Here is a 27,235-nt window from a genome sequence, read left to right on the forward strand (position 1 = left end):
TACAACTGGGCTACTTTACACTATTTTTAAGAGTTTGTCAAACAAAATTCGTGCAGGAAGCATAGCAAATTTGCAAAATGACTTATGAAAATTATGATATATTCTATTATGAAGATGATGTGAATACAGTTCTATATTATCATAAAAAGCCTTAAAACTTAAAAATAAGAAAAGAACTCTTCTATGTTGAGAAACAGTGTTATGGGAATTTTTACAGTGAATCATTTTCAGTCAGCTCAAAGCTCATTGCAGAACTTTACCATTCATTCATCTTTTTTACCATTCATTACTTTTTCTTTTTCAGTTGAATTTGTAGTTCAAGAAATACTGAAGATTGTTATTGGTGCTCCATTGTTTGCATTGTTTACTGGGACCATCACAATTCTATTGTTGAGAGCAATGTATAAAGATCCAGTCACAGAATTTGCAATTACATTATGCTCAGCATACTCTACTTACTATGTATCGGAAGAAATTTTTCATATTTCTGGTGTATTATCTGTGGTGGTTCTTGGCACTCTAGTTAGTTATCACAAGAGTAGCTTCAGCCCTGAAACACATGAAGCTGTGCACCAGTAAGACTTAGTATTTTACTTGTTCATGTATCAGCATAGCTGCCAAGTAGAAATATGAGGCGAGAATATTCTCCTGAATGTAAAATTTGGAGAATAATTGAGAATATTCTTTTTTTCTTGTAAATAATTTAGAAGTTGAAAATTTTGTTTATAGTGTAAACTACAATTCATTTTTCTTTTTCTGAAACATTTGAAACAAAACAATTTTTGGCCTAATTAACTTTTGTAATGACACCATTGATCGGTTTTTCTACAGCAAGGTTCCGGTTGGTTCAATAAAGATTTTGTAGAGAGGATGTTTGGAAACCTTACAGATAAAAACCCTTCAAATAATTGAAACGCTTACAGATAAAATTAAAATCATTTTGGAATGAGGTACATGTTTAGAAATACGCTCAAAGCAAAAAATAAAATCAAAATTGACAGAGAGCTATTCTCATCTACATTATTTTTGCTTTAAGGAGGTCCAGAACTGATGTTTTCTTCAATGGGCATGTACAAATTCTATATCACTCCTATATATCTGCAAGTTCAATTCAGTCATGTTGATTTCATTTCCTTGTTTTAAAATTATAATATAGTCAGCTGCGCATATTAGAATCATGGATAATGTATCATTCTGGTATTTTTATTACTGTTGCATAAAGCGGAATGGGCCAATGTCATAACATGGGGAAAAAATTGTTTTTGATTTTCAGAACTTTTTTTGGATAATGTTATACATTTTTTTGTACATTCTGAAGCTAAGGTTTAACCAACCTTCTCCCCCCCCCCCATAAGTTATCATTGGCAGGCTGCAAGACTGTGGGAGGCTGAACGTGTTCTCTCCCCCTCCCCTTGTTGACAAATATTTCCATACATAATGATATAATCAGTCCGAGAGTATTCACTGTGATCCATGTGCATGGGGAGCTGCTTTTGCAATAACTTACCTGTAGAGAAGGCAAACGTATGACAAAAAAAACCCACTTTTCTTCAGTTCTTGATCAGTTTCTTTAAACTGACTCGATTAAAATTTCTTTTTTTCAGATACTTTTTCAAGAGGTCAAACACATTATTGTACATTAAAAAAATTAATTTGGCGTGGACTGTATTGTGGAGTGCAAACTTTAATTTGTACTTTGCACTAGAAAAACCCTTTTAAGAAGAGTTTATTTAATATGTGCAATTTATATTTTGTTCCGATATAAGAATTATCACACTGTAAAAGTTACCACTGTTCCAATTATTTTCTTGTGCTTGTGTTAATAAAATTTTCATGATACTTTGGTAATACAGGCCAACACAAAAATTATAATTATCACTTTTAAAGAAAAGTTTATTTTTTTGAAATACGATTCATTCAGAGTGTAGATGACAAACTGTTTTTCTCCTTCTTTGTCTTTAATTTTTGTGTTTTTCCAAATGTTTAAAATCAGTTCAATCTTTTACAGGTTTTGGGAAACTGTAACTTTTTTTGCCAATACGCTGATTTTCACAATTGTTGGATTTATTTTGGGAGATCGATCCATAACAGGTGGTTTTTCTTGGTATGACAGAGGCCAGGCTATGGTTACCTATGTTATGGCATCTTTCTTCAGGTGAATAATACATTTTATCATTTAATAGTACAGTGTAACCTCCTCTAATGGACACTCCCTATTAATGAATATCTCCAGTTATATAGGATGCTTTTCTGATCTCTAATCCTGTGGAATAGGGCTTCAGTGGGCTTTCCCCCCCCCCCCCCCATTAGCGGTTTGTAAAATAAAGTAAAACTATTTTGTTTTTTCATTTCACCATAAAAATAACTTAGTTTAAAGATAAAGATAATTTTCAACAAAACACACATATATATTCTTACGAACTATGGAGGATAGATGCTGCAATTTTTTATCGCAATCTTCTGTTGGCAATGAGAGTTGATACCGGTTTCGGTTAAGTGCAAGGACAAGCGATTGGTGGAGAACTGGCGGAGGGCGTGTAAAGAAAATTCCAGAGAGATCTACCCCCCCCCCCCCCAAGACAGTGGCGCCACAAACCTGATACTGGGAAATAGAAATTTGTGGAATGTTCTTTTTCTCGTTTCTACCAGGGTTATAAATAGTGTGGTGCTATAATTCGAATAAGAGAGAGATTTGATGAACAGTAAGTTGTGATTGAACTTTGCCGTATAATAATAATTATTTTCAAACTTGTTTTATCTCATTGTTTAACTTATTCTTAAAATTATATTTTAACACAATATCAAATGGTTTCTTTTTATTTCATTTTTTTTCATAAATTTTGTTTGTAAAGAAACCAAGGTTTTCCGATTCCTTTATTATAGGTTACTAGAAGTAGAATTATTTACAAGTAGAGCATAGGAGTAAAAGCATCAACTCAATCCTTAATTAAATCCAAGAAAATATTTGTATCCAAATTCACAGATTCACAACTGTAAACATCTCATGAAACTATTTTTACAAGATCAACCAATTTATTTTTATCAAGATTAGTAGAGTACCTGGTTTCACAAGTTAAGTCATTACTGTCATGATCTGTTTCTAAATGAAATAAAGCCATTTTATGATCAGTTACTCACAAATCAAGAAGAAACGTTTTTTTAGAATTTAAATTTCTGGATCTATAAAAAAATATGATCTATGCAAATTGATTCTTCAGTGCCTCTAGTTGGAAAATGAATTAAAAATTGAAATCCAGATTTTAACATCAAATTCACACAAGAAAAAAATATTCAAGTTTTTTTTGATGGGAAAATGTTCAACTTGGATGAACCAGATGGCTTAAACTTTTACTAGCATGATTTGAGATGTGAACTTCACAGTATCTTATGTCGACAGAATAGAGGGGCAATGGTTGTAATATTGGGTGGTGGCAGCACTGAAAAAATCATACACAACACTAGATACGCACTCAGACTGTTAGGTACACACACACTTACATTTCCAGCACAACCCACTAGGCAGTAAATTGCCTATTGCAATAGACCTGAGTTATGCTCAATTTGAAAGAAAGAAAAATGACTGGGTCAGAGGTTTTTAGTTTGATTCACAATATTACTGCTTTCTAGTATACTTCGAAGCACAGTGTACTTTGAGATATTACGCAGGCCTCTCGCTTGTCCTACTTTTTGGTAAAATGTCCTATATTTATTCTACTTTTTTTCTTCTTTCCTTTTTTTTACTAAATCCTATCAACAAAATTCGTTAAATTGATTTTAATTGAAGACAGAATCATCAGTATATTGCCAAATATTACAGATTAAAGGGAAACTTAATCTGTAAGGTTAAGGAAATAATGTTGTGTTAGAGATTCTTGGTTGGAAAGATTGGACACAATCATCAGCGAAGAGTCTGATACGGCAGTTTATGGAGTCGGGTAGATCATTTATAAAAATTCAGAAATAGTAATGGCGAGAGGACCGACCCCTGGGGTGTGCTAGACTTGGCATGAGGGAATGGGGAGTGATGGTCCTTGTATGAAACAAACTGGCTACAGTTAATGAGGCAGGCCTCCACCCATTTAAGCAGTTGAACATTTAGACCAAGATTTGAAAGTTTTAGAAGTTTATTATTGGGCACCATGTGAAAAAAATGCTTTGGAATAATCTAGGAAAATGATATCGGATTGAAGGTTTTTGTCAATGGTGTCTGTTATGTCATGTATGAAAGGTGTTAATTGGGTAGAGATACAGATAACGATCTAAATCCAGGTTGGTTAGGAAAGAAAAAGTTAATCAAGTATATTAGGATACGGATATTCTGGGCAATTAAAATTGTGTTCAAAGAGCTTGCAGCAAGAGGAGGTTATTGCGATAGATCTTAAAATTGAGAGAGTGGGACAGTGAATCTGTTTTATGGGTGGGAATTATCTTATTAATTTGCCATTCAGAGGGTAGATTAAATGTGTTGAATGAGATGTTGAAAATAATGAGATAGTTACAAATTTTATCAGCGTAGAATTTTAGGATATGATAGGGGATCCCATCAGAGCCAGTGGAGTGGGGTTTTAGTTTTTTAGAAGATTCAGGAGACCAGCTTTAGAAAAAGATGGGACTGGAATTGTGAAGTGAATCAGAAACAACGATAGATCTTAAAGATCTTAGCGGGGTGTGGGATCGTAGGAAAAAACAAAAGAGGAGGCCTAGTTAAATTCGGAGGCAATATCAAGGGGAACTTAGGTCTGAGTTGGAAATTTTTGAGCAAGGAGGTACCTGCTGTATTGGGGCGGAGGAAATTCCAAAATTTTGAGGGATTTGTTTTAAGATAGGTGGACAACGAATGGGATAGGTAGTTGGATTTATGGTGAGAAATAAGGTCTTTGAGGTTATGAGTGGAGACCAAGATTTTGTTTCTGAGGGTAGAGGAGTCGTTAAATTTGAGTTCAGAGACATCACGTTCAATTCTTCTTTTTAGATGGATAGTGTCACGGTTGATCCAAGAATTTAAGAAACTTTTAGATGAGGAGCATTTGGTAGGAACAGTGGCTTTGCATTTGTCGATAACAGCTTTGAATTTACTCCAGAGACGTTGAATATCGTTAGGAGATTAAGTCAGGAAAGTGAGTACGAAGGATATTTTGCATGGCAGGGTAGTTGGCCTTGTTAAAGTTGAGTTTTCTGGCGCAATTAAAAGGAGGGATAGTATGATGAAGAAATCTAAAAATGGAATTTTGTGGTCGGAAGCCATAAAAAACAAAAAAATGGGAAACCAGGATTTTGTTGGAAACTGCAATTAGGTATAATGTGGAGATTGAGTGATTGGATATTATATATTGGCTAACACAAGGTTAAATTTGAGGAAAATGTCAAGGACTCTATTGTTGATACCATGGTTTCCCGAGAGGGACTACATTTTATGCCAATCTATACCGGGTAGATTTCAATCGCTGGCTATAATTAGAAAGTGAGAGTTATGAAATCGGTCCAGAATTGTTTCAAGTTCAATGAAGTAGTGAGAATCCGAGGCAGGGGATATGTAAAGGGAAAAAAATGGGATTGCAGTTGGGATTATGCCATTCGGCACCGACAATTTCAGTATTTGGTTCACAAGGAATTTCAATTAGGGGGGGGGGGTGGAACTGTTAAAAACAAGGGCAACACCCCCTCCTCTGGTATTTCTATCTTTACGAAAGGCAGAGAAATTTGGTGTTGCTGATATTACTATGCAACTATGTTTCTGTAACCGCTATAGAAATTGGGATTATGATCCAGCAGGATGGATTCGAAGGAAGAGATTTTATTGATTATACTGCTTGTATTAACAGTTCCAATTCTGAAGGGATTTCAAGTTGCAGAAGATCAGAACAGCATTTAATTATTTTCGATTCAAGAGGCGAAGTAGATTCAATGTCTGAGGCCTCCTCCGGTATGGCAAGAAATTATGTTTGACCGAGGTGAGCGGTCTTCTAGGTAGATAACTTTTGAGGTGAGCGAAGAATGAGAAGTTTGGAGAGGTCGGAGACTTGGTGTTGGAGATCCTCAGTAGGTAGAAATTTATCCTCTACCTCGCTTAGACGCTCGGATAATCCGCTGAGTTGAATACTGAAAGAAGTTTGCTTTTGGGATAGGAGCGTGAGTTGGTTCAGTATGGCAAGTTGGGTATCCTGGATATTGAGAAGGATGAAGGAATCGGAGGGGGAAGGGTTGACTGAAGGTTGAAGGGTTGGAAAGGTAGGTGCTTTTGAAGGGTCAGAAAGGGAACTTGATCGCATTTGAATTTTGGAGAATGGGTGACCCTAGGACCAGGGTTAGACTCTATATCACAGGAGAGCAAAAGCAGTAGAAACAGGTCGGTAGGTGGATGAAAAAACTGCTTATCGCGAGGAACAACCCTAAACAAAAAATGGCTAAGGTAAGCCAAGGCAAAAAATAAACATGTGATACGTAGAGGAGCTATGGGAGGAACAAAAATAAAGTACATGAGAAATCAAATAAAGGATGTGAGATCGACAGGAGTGAACTAAAATTAAGAAAAACAAATAGAATACGGAGTTTAACATATATGAAAATGAGACTAACCTGTAGAAATAACAAGACGGGTTTTAGCATCATGCGAATAGAGAATATGTCGATCTTACAACCTGCAACACACTGTAGAAAATCGTTTATATAGAAGCCAGGAAACGTCCCGTGTTTGGGAGAGAACAAGTTCCAGCTGGCAGCATCAGGTGGTATGAAGAGAGTCCACTTTGAGTGTAGGGAAGCAGAATATGTCGATCTTACAACCTGCAACACACTGTAGAAAATCGTTTATATAGAAGCCAGGAAACGTCCCGTGTTTGGGAGAGAACAAGTTCCAGCTGGCAGCATCAGGTGGTATGAAGAGAGTCCACTTTGAGTGTAGGGAAGCACGCCGACCTGTGAGCGTGAAAGAAATGATTCTGCCAAAGCAGAAATTATATCATTTTTAAGGTTATTTATGAGGGGGGGGGGGTATATGTGGACCATTTGGTTTATTAATTTTTTGTATACTTAGTTTGAGGGTTCAACATGTAGAGTAGTCGTTATAAATTTCTGTCTGGATGGGAAAAAAAATTTGTATTTACGACTTCATTGTCTTGTACTGTAACTAACATTCATTATTCAAAATTATGGTGCACATTTTGTGCATAGGTGAAACAACAATTTGCATAACAAAGTAGTTGGATGCATAGGCCTACAGACCTGCCAACTCTCTGGATTTAGGCGGAAGACTCTGGATTTTTCATACTTCCTTTCGCTCTCCGGATTTTGGCAGAAAATTAGATTTTACGCGAGCTTTCACGTTGTCATGACGTGAATGACTGCTGTCGTCGTTAGGGAAAATGCCTATATAGGACAGCCATGGTCATTTCCATTGAGCAGCCGTAAAAAGTGTCTTGGTGACCGCATTTAAGCAACTGGTAAAGACATGACTTTGTTTACGTAGCGTTTATTGGCAATCATTTATTAGGGGCGTGACCTTGGTTGCCGAAATTCCTGTATAATTGTTATATTCCATAAACAGCCGCGTGGTAAACATGAGCTTTTTCGTCAGCAGCTTTGAATTTTGAAGTTTTTTTAATTTTTTCCTCTGATTAAATATGTCTTCAGAAAGAAAATATAAAACTTTAAGCTACACTGCTGGCCACCCAAATTGCAACACCAAGAAAGACAAGAGATATCGCAACAATATTTATTTTGTAGATAACATGTTGACCAGGCATCAAATGATTAAATTTATAGACTTCTGTGAAGTGTGGTTCCTGCCAAAATCAGTAGCCAGAGTAGCTGCCATTGTTGGAGATCACCGCTGTCACACGCCTCGGCATTGATTCAAAGAGACTTTGGATGTGTTCTTGGGGTACAGCAGACCAAGCAGCTTCCACGCGTTGCCAAAGTTGATCTGGTGTGGCAGCTGGGGATGTAATCTGGGTCAATCGTTGAGCAACCATGGACCACATGTTTTCTATCGGCGAAAGATCCGGAGAGCGAGCTGGCCAGGGAAGCAATTCAATCTGGCGATTGACGAAGAACCTTTGGACAATGCGTGCCACGTGTGGTCGCGCATTATCCTGTTGAAATATGGCTGTGGGCAAGCCCTGAAGGTAAGGACAACTGGCTCCAACACCTCGGAGATGTAGCGCTGGCTTTTTAAAGTACTGGCAATGCGTACTAGAGGAGTGCGAGAGTGATATCCAATACCGCCCCATACCATAATACCCGGTGCAGGACCAGTGTGGCGGTGCATAACGCAGCTGTTCAGCATCCTCTCTCCACGGTGTGTCCAGACTCGAATCCGACCATCGTGGTGTGCAGACAGAAGCGTGACTCGTCAGTAAAGACAATTTCATTCCATTGTGCCGTCCACATCCTTCTTTCATCGCACCATTAGCGGCGGAGACGCCTGTGGTTCTGCGTCAAGGGTAGACGAAGCAATGGACGTCTTGCGGACAGACCACTCTGCTGTAAATGGCGTTGAATGGTACGTGCAGACACTGGATGATGCGGTACAGACTAAATGTGCTGTGCTATGGTTCGTGATGTGGCTGAGCGATCCGTCACTGCCATACGCACAATACGCCTGTCATCACGTGAAGTGGTGCACTGAGGTGGATGCGATCGAACACGTCGGTCCGTCGTACCCTCCTGCATCCAACGATCACATATCCGCATTACAGTTGTTTGGTTTCGTCCAACACGACTACCGATTTCCCTGAAAGATAATCCACAATCTCGGTAGGCCACTATCCTACCTCTGTCGAACTCGGATACTTGATCAAAAGATGATCGCAGTTTTCTACGAGGCATAATTGATCGTTTTTTTGAAAAAACCACAAAAAAACCACAATTGCCGTACTTCAAATCGTCGAAATCTCCAAGCCTTAAATAGCGCTTTGAAGTGGCGCCACAGGCGCGCGTGATGTGCGTCTGCACTGAAATTCTTATCATTTGCATATCTCACCTCCGCTAATGCATGTTGTAAATTTCATATTATTTGCATGCTTCCTTCAGGGTGTTGCATTTACTGTGGCCAGCAGTGTATATAAAGCTTTTAAAAGTTCATATACCCAAGATTATTAATCACTGATAGCATCCACGAAAGGAAACATGTTTTACGAACAGTATGTAGATGTGATTTCTCTATTCTGCATGAAAAGACTGACATGGAATTATATTCTGCTCTGGGGCAATGCAGAACCTGCCTTGGGGGGGGGGGGGAAATGAAACTTTTTCTTAATTGATTAAAAAAAAAAATTTCGGAAACATTATTTTGTGAATTTTTTGATCAAGTCTACGAGTGCCAAGGTGGGGGGAGGGGATTACCCCCCTCGGGAGAATCTCCAGATTTCTGGATTCCAAAAGTTGGCACATCTGGGCCTATTTTAGGTTTGGGGATTCTGAGGCTACCCAATAGCACATTCAATGGCCTTCTGTATGTTTGGGGTATGCAGAGGCATGGGTAAACAATATTTACAATGCTCAGCAAAGAGCTAGACATTAAAGTGCTTCATTTGTCAAAAATTATTATACTGGCATTGAACAGTAAAATGTAAATAAATCCCTTTAAAAAAGAACGGACAACGCAGTAAAACCATCTGGTCCACCTTGACTTATTTACATCGGAACCTTGTAATTTACACATTTTGCGCTGTGCTTTTCAAAGTGGTCTCGAAAATAGTCTCATTCTTAAAAATTTACATGTCTTCGTAATTAGCTGTGCATTGTCAAAGGGAGTTGACAAACTGGACTGTAGAAGACTCCAAAAAAAAATTAATACATATTGTGAGGAGAGACAGAAAAGAATTATCTGTGGTTGCTAATACCATATTTTGACCAAAAATTATTTTTGTAACCAAGTCATTTCTGTCATTTTGCTTTGGCTCAAGTCAATCTTACAGGATACTGAAATAGTGTTATGAAAAAAAACATTTTAATGTAAAAATTAAATTGGGTATTTTTTTTATTATTCTATGATTATTTTGTCTAAGGGAGGGTACCCTCTCCCATCCTACTTTTTCTAATTTTTCGAGTGGGAGCCCTGTATTACAGTTAATATGCCAAAAAACTTCACATAGCAAAAAATTACTCACTGAACACAAATGTAGTCATATCTTTCTTTTTTCTTGGTCACCTAGTTTTATTCTTTACAATAAAATCACTATTTCTTCGTAAGGCTGTGAATAACTGACTCACTTCTATTAATCTCCCTGGAAATTTGTGACACTATAATTTCAAGGCCTCCTTACAAGAAAATTGAATGTTGCATGCCGTTTTTTACAACTGAACGAAGAGTGAAAGTTATTAAGTTTTATATACATTAAATATACTGTCTATGAGAAGACATAGTATGAACTATTGGGTTGCTTCTCCTTGGGAAAGTGTGAGGACTTCAGAATTTGATAAAAAAATTCTCAGTGATAAGATTTTTGAAGCGCAACTTTAATAGAACTTATGAAAACTGAAGGGAGCTGCTCAGTAAAAAGTTTGAAAACCCTGGGCTAATGTAATTAGGTACTAAGTTCTTAACTACAATAACTTTAATAACTGTACTGTAACAATACAAGTATTTGTACATTTTTCTTTGCTTAAAATTTAGTGAATATCAAAATGAGAAATTTCATGTTTTCCCAATATGAGACGGAGCTTTGTAGTTTATATGATTTATTTCATTATATCCAAAAATTTAGTGGTCTTGTGAGTATTAATTGATAACATTGTTCTTATAGGGCTCTTATGATTCTGGTTTTCAGTCCAATGCTCGTCAGACTTGGCTATGGATTACACTGGAAAAATGCTTTCATACTAATATGGGCTGGCTTAAGAGGAGCAGTCGGACTAGCACTTGCTCTTATGTTGGCTCAAAACAGGTGTATGAATAAAAGACTTGGCCAAAAGGTAGATGTGAGATTTAGAAAATTGGTTTTTAACACTTGGTATCCATTTGTGTCTATTTTAGATTTATTTTTCATTTCCCAATTAAATCAATATTAGATATTTTACTAACCCTTTCAGACCCTGGGGCTACAAATGTGGGGGTTGCTTTTTCTCACTGTAAATTTTTTTCTTTTTACCTCAGGGAGTTAAGCCCGGACTCAAAGGATAGTGTAAGTTTTGGGGTAAAAATATGGTGAATATGAACTTCGGGGGCTTTTTCATCAGAGGGCAGCACTTAAAGTTTAACTTTCAGGGTTTTTTTTAAAATGGCTTTCAGGAGAAAGTGTCTCAGGGAAGAGTGTGATTTATTACATAAAATTTAGCAATAAAATTGTGGAAAATATTTATGTGAAAATGAATATACCCTGTATCATCTTGGCCGAAAAAAATTTAACAAAATTAATCACTTATTATTTTTTCACAACAAAAAAATTAATTGAAAATTTGAAGGAAAATTTTTTTAAAAAATAAAGATTTACTGACATTTGTGTTTTTAATGAATTTTTTGAGTATGAGAAATGCAAAAACATTTTGAGAATTCCAAAAAATGAATGCTCTGATCTAAAATGGCTAAGTTTGAAATTCCCTTTTTTAAAATTAATGAAATAAGAGGGTTGTCATTTCTGTATGTAATATTTCTCTCAAGCAAGAAATTTGTATGGGTAATTATATTATTATTAACACTAAAATTCAGTTTATTGCATCAATTAGTCAGGGGGACCTACCATTCTTCAAATGCATTTTATATTACCATTCTTCAAATGCTTATATATATATATATATATATATATATATATATATATATATATATATATATATATATACACACACATAACATACAGTAAAACCTCCTAATGGCCACCCCCCAAACAAAGGCCCTATTTTGTTGGAACCGAACACGTCCCATAGACATTGCATGAAACCTCCAAACAATGATTTTCAAATACTGGCCACTTTGGACATGGAGCCAGGGGAAAATACACATATTGCTATAAGAAAATAATTTTCAACTGGGTTTTTAAGGAATTTCCCCCTCACTTTGGGGGGGGGGGAGATTATTATGCTTTCTTTTCCTTGGGTACAAATTCTAGATGGGTATATTGAATCACTTATAATATTATAATCACTTATTATAATATTATCAAAATATAATCATATATTTCAATATGACCAATTATATAACTATCGTAATCAGTTACAGAATGGATTGTCATTTCACATGCTATGTATGTGGATCATAAATTTTAGTTGTTTTTTTTCCAGAAATAAAATTACCTGTCTAAATAACGGCTACCTCTCAACAGTAGCCACATTTTCACGGTCCCGTTAGTGGCTTTTGTTTGGAGATTTTACTGTATATATACCAGGAGTCATAGCTCTTCTATTTTTCAGAAACTTCCACCTATTTTCCTACTTTTGCCACAATCTTCTTTTTTACCTCAATTCCATCCTACTATTCCTATTTTATCTGTCCATTTTTTGTTTACAGTCAACACGTCACTACAAAAATTTCGAGAAACCACAGGATATCATTGTTTTCCCACTCCCTTCCCTTTTGACATGTTTTATTCATAGCTCACCACTGAAAGAAGAGGAGAGAGAGAGAGAAAAAAATTTTTTTAGTTACACTGGAGTTGGGGACAAGTGCATATTTTTGCCCCTTCATTCAGTCAGTGTTGAAAAAGAAAAACCTGAATTCCAGTGGTAAAAGTGAATCTGTTTTGTGGATTGTTTGCCATAAAGTAAAAGGAAGACTAAAAAACAAGGAAGGGAAGTGTCAGGCTGTCCACAAGAGAGATTCAGAGGCGAGACAAGGGATTCCCACCTAGAATCCCGCATATAAAATGCACCCGGGAATCTTGCCATTTTTCTCGGGATCCGTAATGAGCATATGTTCTTAACGGAACAGAGCCCAAGCCACATCTGGTTTTTACAGGGGGGAAAAAAGATGAACCAATAAGTTGCTAGCGAGAATCCAGTTTTTTCAACCTTCAGAAAATAACTTTCGGGTGCCTTTATGTAATTTTAGGCATACATGTGTTCAACACATGAACCACAGGCCAAATGTGGCTCTTGGAGTCATGTGGCCCGCCACCTCAAACTTAATTTTTAAAATTGAATGAAGCAGCACATTACCGATTCCTTAACCAGTTGAGGGGGCCGCGACTCATATGTGCGTCAAAACTCTAGCGTACCAAAAGAGGCAGCAACTCACATATGCGTTCACCAAAAATGGTTTCGAAAGTGCCAGGAATGCACATCTGCATCAGAGAAAACCAATTCCTTCCCCCATATCTTTTGTATTGCACCGGACACTAATACTGCCATGTCATATGCCCCTTTCCTTTTTCCATTTTTAATCTTTCAGACTGCCCCCTTATTTGAAGATCTCTAAAATTATATGACATGGGAAAAGAAGAGTTGTGGGACACATTGATACCACAAATACTGATACATAGAAGAACACAAATGAACAATTCAATGTTGTTTGACATCGGTTTTTTTCGAGGATTATCACGAGACTACTTTGGGTTGGGGAGGTATTAGGAACTCAGCAGTGAAAAATAGAAGCATTCTTGGATATCAGATAATTCCCGTCAACAAAGGGAAACACATTTTCTTGCAAAAGGCCTTAATAGACTGTAGCATATTTTATTCTGTCATTTTATCAATGTCGCCAATTTTTACTAAACGTTGTGTTTATCATAGAAATTTTATGCAACCTTTCAATAATTGTGTATTGCAATAGAAAATGTAATACCTATAGCAGAGCAATAAAATCATGAGCGGAAACAGAGGGGACTGGTCGCCTCTACCGAGTGGCGTACTCAGGATCAACTTTTGGGAGAGGCATAGACTTCGGGGGGGGGGGCACAAAAAATTTTTTCCTGAGAAATTCTGAGTTACTACCCTCCAAAAAGCATTTATATTAACAGAAATTGGTAAATATAACATAAAGAATATTTTCTTTTGATATTTCAATTTTTTTTACTTAAATCTAGTGAAACTTTCATAGGTGCCCAACCCTATTCTCTGGCCAACTTATTTTTGCGTCAAATTTTTCTCGGAACAGAAAATAGGCTCCATAGACATAATACAAAAATAACCCCTATTTCGCGGCCACCTCTGTATGTGATCAGCGGCCAACCTGTCGTCTTAGAGGAGTTTCACTGTATAATTTCTTTTTCTTAATTTTTAATGGGCTTGGGGGGTCGGTGCACGGGCCCTAGCCTCTCCCTGCCCCTTTGCCCCTACTGCCCTCTGTTTCCCCAAAAATAAATCTGTATTATAACAGGTGGAGAGTGAAGGAAGAAAATTCGTCCCCCCCCCCCCGTTCGAAGCGCCTTCATCCGCTTATGAATGAAATACAGTGTGAATCTCCTATCTTGCAGACACCTTGCGGAACAAAACAACTTATCCGTAAAAGAGGAGTGACCGTAAAGAAGGAGTTTTTCGTTTGTGATTGAGAAATAACTCTTTGAAAAAAATTTATCATGTGAACATTGGTGACAAAATAGGTGGAGCCTTTGATCTCAGATTTATTTTTTCTTGTAATCTTGCACATAGTCATGAGCAGTAGTCATAATGCAGAAGTTCACGAGGGGGGGGGGGGGGTTCAACATAATTTTTAGGAATTTATTCAGCTTTATTAGCTTTGTGTTGAGATAAGTAGACCATTCTTCAAATACAGATAAATACCTGTATTACCTGTACAAATACATTCCTATTCATTGTACTAGCAAGTTTGAAAGAAACATAACGTCAGTACCAGCAAGTGAAAGAGTCAGTACCCGCAAGTGAAAGAGATAAAGATTTTCCTTTCCCCTCTAAATCCCTCTCTTCCTGAAATTCTTTTTTTCCCCTCCTTTTATTGTTAACTAAAATTGTTTCTTTCCTGATAAGAAACTATCTCAAAAACAGTTATTCAGTTGCTTATTATCAATTGACTGCTTCATCACCTTCATTTTCACTTCCGACAATATTGAAACAAAGTAAAAAAAAAGTGAGTGACAGAGAAGAGCTTTTATCAAGCTCAGAAAATGAATCATCTAAATCATCTATTTCTGAGTCGGAAGAGGAAGACGTAAATGATGTAATATGGACTGGTGCAAACTTAATGCAAGAAAACCTCGAGAAAAATACGCAAGAATATTATTAATATTGCAAATGCGGCGCTAGTTCTCAATGCCTTGCAATGCGGAGCATTTTACTGAATTTTTGTAGCCTACTGTATTTTTTATGGGGACTTTTTCTCATTCTTTTATTTTTCTACTATCGGTTCAATTCACAAAATATATTATTGCTACTTCAGGTGTCTTTCTTATATTCATTATAATTTTCAAGTACTTCGTTTACCCCACATCTGCACTTTAGAGAAAATACTTCATTGAAAAGCTATCAAAATTCATTTTGTGCGAATGGTATGAACTCATGTGTATATGCTACAGTAAATATGAAAAATCTGTGATTACCCATAATCGCTGGTTATTATGCATAATCACCAATCACGTCGGTAAAGTAGATTTATTTTCATACATTTATCACTTTTATCAGTGATTACGCATAATTCCCGAATGTAGTTGATAAGTAACATAAATATGGAACAAATCATGCAGAGAAATATCCCCAAATTCAACCACTTATCAGTTTTTCCCGTACATGATGGGAGGAATTGAATGAAAATAATGTTATAATGATAAAAACATAAATTATTTTCGATCTTGTAATGTTAGCTATTGTTAGAATGTTGGAATTACCTTTTGGGTGAGACAATATACTAGGGAAAACAATGTGAGCATACCAAAAATTAGAAGGGAACAGCTAGATGCGTTTCGGAACTGTATGAAGTTTCTTCTTCAATAGCAAAGACAAATAGTGGAAAGACAAAATAATCTTTATAGCTAGAGTTACTTGCTGTTCAAGACAAAGAGTCTAACTTTTTGACTCTTTGTCTTCGGTCCAACCGGTCTTTGAGTATCTTGAATCAGTAGGGGTGGTAAGTCAATGGGAGGAATTTAGTACAAAACTGTCCTCTGTTTTGCATGACGTCATACCCTTTGTTCGAAAAATATGTGTGTGTACATCGCACCGTCTATGGTTCACAGATAGCGTGCATAACCTCTATATTGAAAAGAAAAGAGCATTCAGGGAGTATAAAAGTGGACGAGGTGACCTATCATTGTTTACTGATAAAAGAAGAGTGTTGAAGAAAGCGATAAGGGATACTAAAAAGGAAGTTGAATCTAGGTTGGCAGATAACATTGCCTCTGACCCAAAATCATTTTTTCGATACGTCAATAATGGATGTAAGGGGACAGTTGGCCCCCTCTCGATAGGAGGGTCTTGGTTAGAGAGCAATGTTGACATGTGTAGTGCTTTCAATGACTTTTTCGCGTTGGTTTTTAACAGAGATAATGATATTCAATATACAGGGGTTGCATGGGGAAATAAAACCCTCAACGATATTCAAGTGGAAGATGTGGATGTCCTAAATGTTCTAAGAAATTTATGTGCAAGCAAAGCACCAGGACCAGATGATATCTATCCCAGGGTCCTCAGGGAATGTGCTAATGAATTGTTGGGGCCAGTCACACAGATATACAGGAGCAGTGTTGCTGAGGGTATCGTCCCAAGGGATTGGAAACTTGCTAATGTTGTTCCGATATTTAAGAAGGATAGTAGAGAAGTTGTGTCTAGTTGTCGTCCAGTGAGTTTGACGAGCTCCCTCTCGAAAATTTTGAAAATTATTATAAAAAGGCAGTTTGTGAAGTGGATAGACGAGAATAATGTATTGTCGGGTTATAATCAACATGGGTTCAGGAAAGGGAAGTCATGTGTAACTAACCTCCTTTGCTTCTATGATCACGTGACTAAGGTTTTGGGTAAGAACAAATATGTAGATGTTGTTTACCTTGATTTCCAGAAGGCATTTGATCGGGTCCAACATGGTAAACTTTTGAAGTGTTTACACGAGATTGGAATTGGGGGCAACTTGCTGAATTGGATAGAATCGTGGTTTAGAGATAGGTCGCAACAAGTTATGGTGAACGGGGAATTCTCTGGTTGGACAGGCATCACAAGTGGAGTTCCTCAAGGAAGTGTTCTCGGCCCTATACTTTTTTCACTTTTTATCGATAAACTCGATCAGGGTATTGATAGGATAACTAGCAAATTCACAGATGATGTGAAGCTAATGAGGGTAATCGGGAATCAAAGCGATAGGGAGTTGCTCCAGACCAACTTAAACAGAATTGCGGCATGGGCAAATGAATGGAGCATGACATTTAGCTTTGATAAGTGCATGGTTGCTCATTTTGCTTCGAGCAACCCACGGTTCTCTTACGAGTTGAATGGTGTCACTATCCCGGATGTAACTAGGGTCAACGATTTGGCAATTCTCATCGACGAGCGGCTTAGGTTTTCTGAACATTGTTCAGCGGTGGTCAAAAAAGCGAATAGAATGCTTGGTCTCATTTTCAAAAAGGTCTCTTCGCGTTCTTCTAAAGTCATTCTTCTGCTTTTTCGAGGTTTAGTTCGTCCTGGACTGGAGTATGCTGTAAGGTTTTGGAGACCATACCTACAGAGGGACATAGACTTGGTTGAAGGGGTGCAGAGAAGAGCTACACGTGTCCTTATTGGAACACGGGGCTTGAGTTATGAAGAGAGACTTTGTTTCTTGAATATGTTTACATTGGAAGAACGCAGATGTCGAGGAGATATGATCGAAGTGTTCAAAATTTTCAATGAGATGGATAGAATGGACCATGAACTTTAGTACACCGTCAGTCAACTGCTTTTACAAGGGGACACCAGTATTGATTAGTAAGGGACAATGCAAGGTTATGGTGTTGCAGGGAATTTTTCTCTAATAGGGTTGTCAATAAATGGAATAGCTTACCCCTGGATGTAGTAAATTGTAACACAATTGACACGTTCGAAAAGAAGTATGGTAAACATGTTAGGGTAAATCGAGAAGCTATTCATACTTAAAATAGGACAACCATAAGTATTCTTTATGGGCATTGTATAATATTTTAGTATATATGTTTCAGTATATATGTTTCAGTATATATGTTTCAGTATATATGTTTCAGTATATATGTTTCAGTATATATGTTTCAGTATATATGTTTCAGTATATATGTTTCAGTATATAATAAATTCAGATATATAATAAATTCAGATATATAATAAATTCAGATATATAATAAATTCAGATATATAATAAATTCAGATATATAATTCAGTATATATTGTTTATAATGTTTCTAATTACATTTTTAATTGGGTTGCTTTATTTTTTAAATATATGACATCCATATTTGTTATGGGCATCTTTTTCTCAGCCACCTCGCTGGGCAATTTGCCTGTTGTGGTGTTGTATTTGTATTTGTGATATTTAAAATGCACCCACCATGTGTTGCCACAATGATGTTACTATTAATTTTTTGTTTTTCCCCCCTTCACCCATCTATTTGATATTTAACTATCAATATATATATTGATAGTTAAATATATATTTACTATATATTTGCGTTTATGTAAAAATGTTTATATATAGGTATTTTCCCCCTCACACATTATACTTTTTTTTTTAATCAATAACCCATCATCCAGTATGTGACAGTCATGTTCACCTTGGATGAAAAGTTGTCTCTATTTGTATACGTATGCTTGTACATTTCTTGTATGCTTGTACAAGGAAGCCAGTTTTGGGCTATTTGGGGACCTTGATCCCATTTGCCCATGGGCAAAACAACCCCCCCCCCAGCCCCCATTTTTATGCTGCTAAGATTTTCCAGTTATCAAAGGACTATTTTTAAAAGAATGCTTAATAACTTTCTTCTGTACATTAAAATTTTTCATTTTATTTATTGAATATCATATCTTCTATAATTTTAAAACTATTAAATTTGTTCTACTCTTTATTTCCATTACAGATTTTACTGCACATGTCTGTTACTGTTATGCTCACTTTACTAGTAAATGCCATCTCAATGAAATATCTGTTAAAACTCCTTGGTATGTTACATTCAGTTTTTCTGTATTTCTCTCTACGTATTTTCAGTTTTTATAAGTATATATATATATATATATATATATAATTTTTTAGTTTTAAATAGATTATGCCTATATATAGTGTAGCTAAAAAAATTGAAATTATATTATTACTATTTTAATTTCTAAGTGTAGATGGCAAGCTATCACAAGAATTTTTGCAACAAGTTTTTTTGCATGTTTTGGCCCCTTTGTGCCAAAAAACTTAGGGCCCTCTTTAAAATTTTTATTCTTCAAATATATGAATCAAAGTGAAATAGCATTATCTGTCAGGACTCGGGTGAAAGGCTGTATCAATGTCAGGGTCTTTGCTGACCAAACACATAATTTCCACTTGAAAATATAGAGATAGCACAAAGGTGATACCACCAGATATAGCTGCTGTAAAAAAGTCCACTTCAAGCAGGTTAATGCACCAACCTTTCCGCGAAAACCATGAAAGAATTCTCTCGAATTCAGCTATTAACTCTAGGTCTAGATCAGTGTTTCCCAATGTGGAGCCAATTTAATTTTTAAGGGGAGCAATTTGAGAATGAGTTTTTTTATTAAAGGTTTTTTTATCAAAAGAAATTTTTCAGAACTCACCATTTTTATATCAGTTGAAATTTTTCTTTATGAAACAATTTTTCTTGATGACTTCTTTCCTTTATTTTTCTCTTCCAGTGTTTTCCTTGGAAGGGGTTTATAACCAGAGGTTCTTAACCACAGACAATTTATGCCAGTAAGTCCACGGGTCCCCTGAGCCAATAAAGTGAAGAAAAATGAATGCCACTTACTCCTTTACTAAATAATATTCTGATGTAAAAACAATGAGTTAATCGAAAAGAAAAGGCATGCTTTTACAGCTGAAGTTTATAATGTCCATATGTTTTGGTCTGTTATGCCGTGTTTGAGGCTTCTTTGATGCAGATGTTTCAACCACTACTGCGGTGGACATCTTCAATCTTCAGTGTAGTAGTGAACTAAACATTTGCTTCAAAGAAGCCTTGAACACTGCATAACAGCCCAAAAAGTATGGAATTTAATATAACTTAATTCTTATTTGAAAGCTATTAATTATTACTCGCATTGTCAATTTGGTTTAAAGAGCTGAAACTGGGGGGGGGGGAACAAAGCTCTTAGATTGCAAAATTTAAAGATGCAAAGCAGGAAAAATAATAATTTTTACATTGAAAAATCTTTGTTATGGAACTGCAAGTTTTCGTGGGGGGGAATATCAGGATTTCTCAGCAATGCTTTGGTGTGGCATGGCCTAAAAGAATTTGGGAACCACTGGTCTAGATCTAATTAGCCCTTTTGTGCATAAAACGACTTTGGTGGAACTGCAATGATATTATTACCATTTTATATTATCATGAATTTCTTGTTTTAGCCCCCTTGGTTGGCAACCATCGAAATTTCGAAATTGCAAAAATTATCAAACATGGTACCCCATGTCATTATGACAAAAAAAAAAATTATTGTCAATAATTGATGAAAAATATGGGATGTTGCCTGAAAGCAATATTGCCAAAATAAGGTTAACACGAACATAATTTAGGTTTTATTATATATTTTAGTTTTATTACATACAAGTTTTATAACCACTTTATAATTTATCACATCCAGGGTATGAAAAAATCATGATTTTTTTAAATTAACTGACTGCTTATTAATTAAAACAAGTTTTGTTAATCATTAAGAATGCATATTTTTTCACCTAATTTCTCAAATTTAGTTCAGCACTAATGAATAAACTAACAAACACAAACAATAGAAAACGAACTACAGTCGGCCCCCCGTATTCTCGTTTTTTTTTTTCCTTCATTGGAAAAATTTTTTTGGAAACACTCAGCAATCGTCATTCACATGTTTTGTTTACAAAATTTGAGTTGTGCTTGTTTAAGATGGCTCATTTTTCTAGTGCTACTGTTAATGCTTCGGAAAGACAAAAAAAAGTGAAAGATTTACAAGAAAAATTGGATATATTGACTATGCTTGGCGAAAGTAAGTCAATTGCTGCTGCTGCTGAATCATTACGGAATCAACGAATCTATGGTGAGATATATCAAGAAAAAGGAATCTGAAATTCGTTCATGTTCGTTCATCTGAAATTCATGTTCAGCCATGGCTGTAGCTGCACCTGTGGCAGCGGAAACTTCGCATCGCATACGGGATCCATGTGTTTCTCGTACAGAAAATGCTGTTTTTTGTGAGTACAAGACTGCTACAAAAAAGACATTCGAATTGATTGTAATATAACGGAAAAGGCAATAAAATTTAACGCTTCTATAAAGGGAAGGGGTGGTGTGTGAAACGTCTATTTCATCAGAATTTTATGCAAGTAAAGGTTGGTTTCATAAGTTTAAGAAACGATTCGGATTACGCGATGTGAAAATCACTGGCGAACAAGCCTCTGCCGACCAGGAGGCAGCTAGAAAATTTCCAAAGACTTTGCAGAAAATTATTGAAGAGAAGAGTTATGCACCTCAGCAGGTGTTTAACGTTCACGAAACTGCACCATTTTGGAAGAAAATGGCGCAAAGAACATTTATCAATCAAGAAGAAAAGCGAGTGCCTAAAAAGATAGATTTACTATGTTGTTTTGTGCAAATGCGTATGTGTACATGATAAAGCCCACCATAAATTTCTAATCTGTGAATCCGCGAGCATTGAAGAGAAAAGATGTCAAAGCTCTCAGTATTTTGTATGAACAATAAAAGGGCTTGGACTATGAAAACAACTTTTCCGAGATTGGTTTAAACGTTGTTTCGTTCCGGAAGTCAGGAGGTACCTTGAGAGTGAAGACATGTCATTCAAAGTTCAATTGATACTGGATGATGTTCCTGGATAACAAGATGTCAATGTGTTCAAAGCTGATGATGTGGAAGTCCTTCAGATGCCTCCTAATCAACATCTATCATTCAGCCTCTTGATCAGGGGGGTAAAGCGAACATTCAATGCTCAGTATACACGCCATTCAATGGAGATGATTGCGCACGCAATAGAAGATGCAAATGCATAAAATGTCTTGAAGGTATGGAAGAATTACACTATCACTAATGCCATTACTGTCATAGCTAGAGCTGTGGCTCTAGTTAGAATAGCGGAAAGGCTTCACAAGTTCAAATCAGCAATATAGATTATTTTCATGACATAGATTCCTCTATGGTACGTTCATGTACAAAAATTAGTAGAGGAAGCCTTGTCAACATATTCCAACATACTTGATGATATGAAGAAGAAACGGCAAACAGAAATACAATTTTCTATCAGAAAACATCGCCAACAATCGCTGCACCCTCTTTTACATTCCCTTCTACCTCTGCGTCACCCTGCTCTTTCTCATGATGTTCAATAAACGAGATAAACAAAAAAAAAACCCTATGGTTTCTGTTATTCACGGATTTCCGTATTCGCGATCACTCCAGGAATGTAACCCCAGCGAATATGGGGGGCCGACTGTATAAGTAAAAAATATGAACACCAAAAATGTGTGTTTATGTAACATGAAAGGTTGTTGAGCCCAAATTAACTTCATGGATTAACATTTTTCTTGTAGAGAAAAATGCTTTTATTCGTGCGTCCTCCTCCCCCAATAATTAAAGTGAATGAGTTTTAACAACTCAGTATCACACACATGGTGCAGGTATCTGAATTCACTGGATGTATAACTAAAGGACCATTCAGCATCAACTAAATAAAACAAACTCTATTGACAAGATTGTTTCTTACACAATTGGCAGATATGCTTCTGACTTGCATGATGTTGCTTAATAGTGTGTACATTTTTATTCCTTCACAGATTTAATGAGTTTTGTTAAAAAAAACCAAACTCAGAATGTAAATACGAAAAGCAAAGATCAAAAGCTCAGTGATATTTATGTTGGTACAACACCTATTATTATTTTGAATCAGCAATTAGGGCATGGAATTCAAGGATTTATGCAAAAAAATAATTTCTCTGTTTTCTAATCTGGGGAACCCTAGTGCCAATTGTAATGCATTGAAAATACTTAGTGCAGTTAAGCTAAGTGCCAAGTTCAACTCCCAATATTTTTCTGCAATTTTTTTCCATGGACAAAATCTGGAAATAAAGCAGCTTTCCTTCTGCATTGTATCTAGGGATTAAGTTCAAATCTATATTTACTCCAAAGATCTGTGCTTCTTTTAATCATGAACTTTACCATATATTAGCAACATGCGTACCATACTAATTTACTTTTACTTAAATATCATTGAAGTAAAGAAGAAAAAATTCAAATTTTTTTATTTTAATCAATGATTTTTTTTAATCATGTAATTTAAATCAAGCGGATATAAATTGGCATACCCTGCTTTGGATATCTTGATAATCTGGGAGAGAGAGAGAGAGAGGAAAGACAAAGATAAGAGTGGCCTAAATTCGATCTTTGAATTCTTAAGAAAAGAAATGATATTGGAAAAGCGAGTTGCTTTGGCTCATATTGGACTTGGTTTTTCAAAAGCCAACAGTGATTTTTTTCAACCACCGTTCCTGCTTACAACAAGATGAAGAAAAATTGCACACATAAACGGGGATTATGTATCCTCATGTGACCGAAGGGATTCTTTATAATCATTTTAAATTTGTACTTTAAATAGACCAGACAAATTATTATTTGGCCATAAAAAAGAGTTGACTGACCATTAAGAGGGAGGGATTTTACTGTGTATATAAAAGTAATAAGAAAAAACCAAATTATTTTTAGCAAAGATATTTGTATGATTTCAGAATAAGAAGGACTTTCTTTGATCTGACTGAATGAGACAATACTGGCTGCTAAGAAATATAAATATTAAATTCCCTTTGGTGTTGAACTCTTGCATGCATCAGATTGTTGCATGGAAGAAGTTGCATAGGATCTTCGCTTTTGGTTTGTCCTCCCCAAAGTATAATATGCAGAAAACTGCAACATACATCATAGAACAATCGATTTTGCTACAGAACAATCTCAGGAAGACTTTTAAGAAAATTGTAAAAAAAACACTGTTGTATGGGAACTTTTACCACATAACACTTCCAGTCGCTGAGGGCCCATTGCAGAACAATGCAAAACATTTTGCTTTAGGGCTAAGTTCCATATGAACACAACACACTAGTAGTAAGTTTCCACCTGCAGAGGGGAATTTAGATGTTTCCATGCCTAGTACTAAATAATAAATTGTGTCAAGTAAAAGTAAGTGGAGAATTGATAACATTTTATTTTTGTAGGAATTGTTATTAGGGTAGAATGAATCTCTTTACCAGCTTTTCATTTTTTGAACAGATATTCAATATTCCACTGTTTGTGATTAAAAAAAATTTAACGTTTTCTGTAGTTGCATGTCATGCCTTATTTTTGAATTTTAGGATTGGATGAAGTTTCTGTCAGTCAATCTATTGAGATGAAGCATGCAGTTGAAAGTGTAAGGGAAGCTGTCATAAAATCAAAGACATCTATGAAAAGAGAGAGAAAATTTCATTGTGTGAATTGGTTGTGGGTAGAAACAAATACATATATCGAAAATCCTTATGAAACAAGCCAACAGGTGTGTAATAATTTTTTCTTCAGCATTATAAAATAATTTGCAGTGATCTTAAAAAAGTCACTCCGCAGTGAGCATGCAGACCTTTAACACCATACTTACATAACATGGGAATTCAGACACCATGTTTATTTCAAAACATGGAAGACAGATCGCAACACCAATAGAACATGAAACAAGCATAATTCTGACACTTCCTAACTTTTTAAGCAGCACAGCATAAATCACTAACACACTTAAAAATGTCATATCTTTTACACCCGCTGTACTCATTTGAGTAGGGTCAGGCAGGGTAATTGGAAACAATTTTTGGTTAGAAAATGAATTACCTTTTTGGGTTAGATAAGACAATTGAACGATTGGCGTTATTTGAACCCAAAATTGCAAAAGAACCACGGCTATACGCGTTTTGGAACTATAGGAAGTTCCTTCATCAGTAGCAGAAACAAAGAAAAATATAAAAAAATACTCCTTATAGTGAGAGTTTCTCGCTGTTGTAGACATTTTTAATTTGACTCTTTTGTCTACAACAGTAACTCCTGCTATAAGGACTATTTTTCGATATTTGTCTTTGTTTCTGCTACTGATGAAGGAACTTCCTATAGTTCCGAAACGCGTATAGCAGTGGTTCTTTTGCAATTTTGGGTTCAAACAACATCGGTCGTTCAATTGTCTTAATTTTTGGTTAGTTTGAACATAACACATAATTAATCTGCTGGAAGTGAAAATTTGCTTCTTTGCAAGGATTATACCTATTTTGTACATCTTTAGAAACTAGTACTATGAGATAACCAAAGTTTGTAAGCTGATTTAAAGCCACCTAAGCCTGTTTTCAATTACTCCTGCTTTTTCCAGTTACCCCAAAGTTTGTTGTAATTGAAAACATGCATTTCAGGGTCTCTAGCAGTTTTTCCACAATTCTGTAGGTATTCCGACTTCTTCAATGCCAACTTCGGACGCCATCGCATGAATCCACTGTACCAGTCTCCTTGTAGCCCATCACAGAACCTAGTTCCTAAATTATTTTTGGTAACATACTTCTGAACAAGTGTTTTCAACTCCACTATATCACATGGGAATCCCATCTTGGATCGGGCAATGAGGCATTTAGCCAAACTCCACCTCTGTTGAAAGTTTGGTGGGGCAACCTGCTCCCATTTTATCAATGTTTATCTTCCTTTCCTTTATTCTGTTGTGTATATTTGTGATGGGCACACCGTAATGTTCCTGTATCTCACGATAAGTCATATTTTTGTTCATGACATCAAATACTAGATTCAAGAGTCATCTCCACAAATAACCGGTCTTTCGATGAATCTTGTATTGACAAGTGGAGAGGACGTTTCTATATAAACACTAGATTGTTCAGGTCTTCAAGGGACCAAGTGTCTTTTTCTTGTAGTTTCGTAGCATTTTATTTCTTTTAAGACAAAGAAAACATAATACTTCAACTCCACAACAAATAACATCAAGGACTCTTACAACAATTAAATTTCAAGTTTTGGTTGTCAGTACGGATATAATTACCCCTTGAATACTCATATATATATCGATACACTTGCATATGTTTAGATATATCACATTATATTGTATTGTGTTTTTGAATGAATTTGATTGAATAAAGTTTGTGACTGTGAAAAAATAAATAAACTGTAGATAACAAGTAAATTATAAAGTAATACAGATTAAGTAGGAGGAACGTCCCTTGTTCACACCATAAAGGGTATGGCTCAGTGCCCTTTACGGAACGAACAAGGATGAAATTATAAGACACCCGTTACCTCCCCCAAAGTCCCATTTCAGTCAGTCAGACATAACATTTTCGATGAGTGACCATATTTGAAAATATTTGAATCAATGTATTAATCAAACTTTTCGGGATTGGGGAATACATTTCTATTTAATGAAAATTTGTGATTCAGAAATTTCAGTTTCATATTGAGTTTGATGGCTGTTCCAGCAGGCAAGATCAAAGTTTATTGTCTCCACCATGAAAACAGGGTTTTCGTGTATTAAATATTTTTGACATCCATATTTTTTCAGACATTTTTTTTCAGCCACTTTGTTGGGCAGTTTACCTGTTGTGGCCCTTGTATTTGTATATGGGAAGCATCAGCTCCTTTCCCAACAAGTGCTATCTGGCAAGAGTTTCTAGGAAAACAAGCAACATTGAAGATTGGAAGAAACAAGTACGAAGATTGAAAGTAGTTTCAAAATCAGTGATTAACCTAAAATAACCGATTTAAATGACAAGATCAAAATGAAACTCCAAGATTTGACAAATTTTTCAAAATTTGTCAAATTTCAAAAAAATATTGACAAAAAGATTTGATAAACGTTCAGCATCTTAAATTGCTTCATTAGGGCACATTTGATTCCTTAATTTATTCTTATATTTGTTTAAAATTAACGAAAAGGTGCTGAAATGAATAAATATTTTTATAGCATCAGTTAATATTATATAGTAACGAAAATATTCAATTAAAATTTGATTAATTGATCAAAAATTTTTGTTTAACCAGTTAGAAATTTTCAATTCCCAGCCCCATTAACAAATATGTGAGGTATAAAATACAGTGATACCTCGGCTTACAAATTTTTTGGCTAACAAAGATTTTTTTGGAATTTCTCTTCTTTGGCTAGCAAATACAGATTCAGCTGAAGAACATTTTTGCTCATATCAATGCATGTGCTACCA

The 27,235-nt window shown here is 35.7% G+C and overlaps 1 protein-coding gene across 2 annotated transcripts in view; it reads left to right on the forward strand.

Moving 5' to 3' along the window:
• The first annotated feature begins 310 nt into the window (after positions 1-310).
• LOC149076070 (sperm-specific sodium:proton exchanger-like) overlaps positions 311-27,235 on the forward strand; it is a 113,832-nt gene continuing 86,907 nt past the window's right edge. Inside the window, exons 1-5 of one of the 2 annotated variants that reach the window (XM_089243593.1) lie at positions 311-575; positions 2,009-2,155; positions 10,746-10,914; positions 18,894-18,975; positions 24,362-24,540. In XM_089243593.1, the coding sequence (XP_089099719.1) occupies positions 400-575; positions 2,009-2,155; positions 10,746-10,914; positions 18,894-18,975; positions 24,362-24,540 (753 nt within the window). In that variant the 5' untranslated portion in view covers positions 311-399. The remainder of the gene's footprint in view (positions 576-2,008; positions 2,156-10,745; positions 10,915-18,893; positions 18,976-24,361; positions 24,541-27,235) is intronic. The other variant, XM_089243595.1, reaches the window with a different exon arrangement.

Source organism: Pholcus phalangioides, unplaced genomic scaffold, assembly GCF_987345545.1.
Source record: "Pholcus phalangioides strain wild (caught in Gottingen) unplaced genomic scaffold, Ppha-v1.0 ptg000015l_1, whole genome shotgun sequence".
NCBI classification, from domain to species: Eukaryota; Metazoa; Arthropoda; class Arachnida; order Araneae; family Pholcidae; genus Pholcus; species Pholcus phalangioides.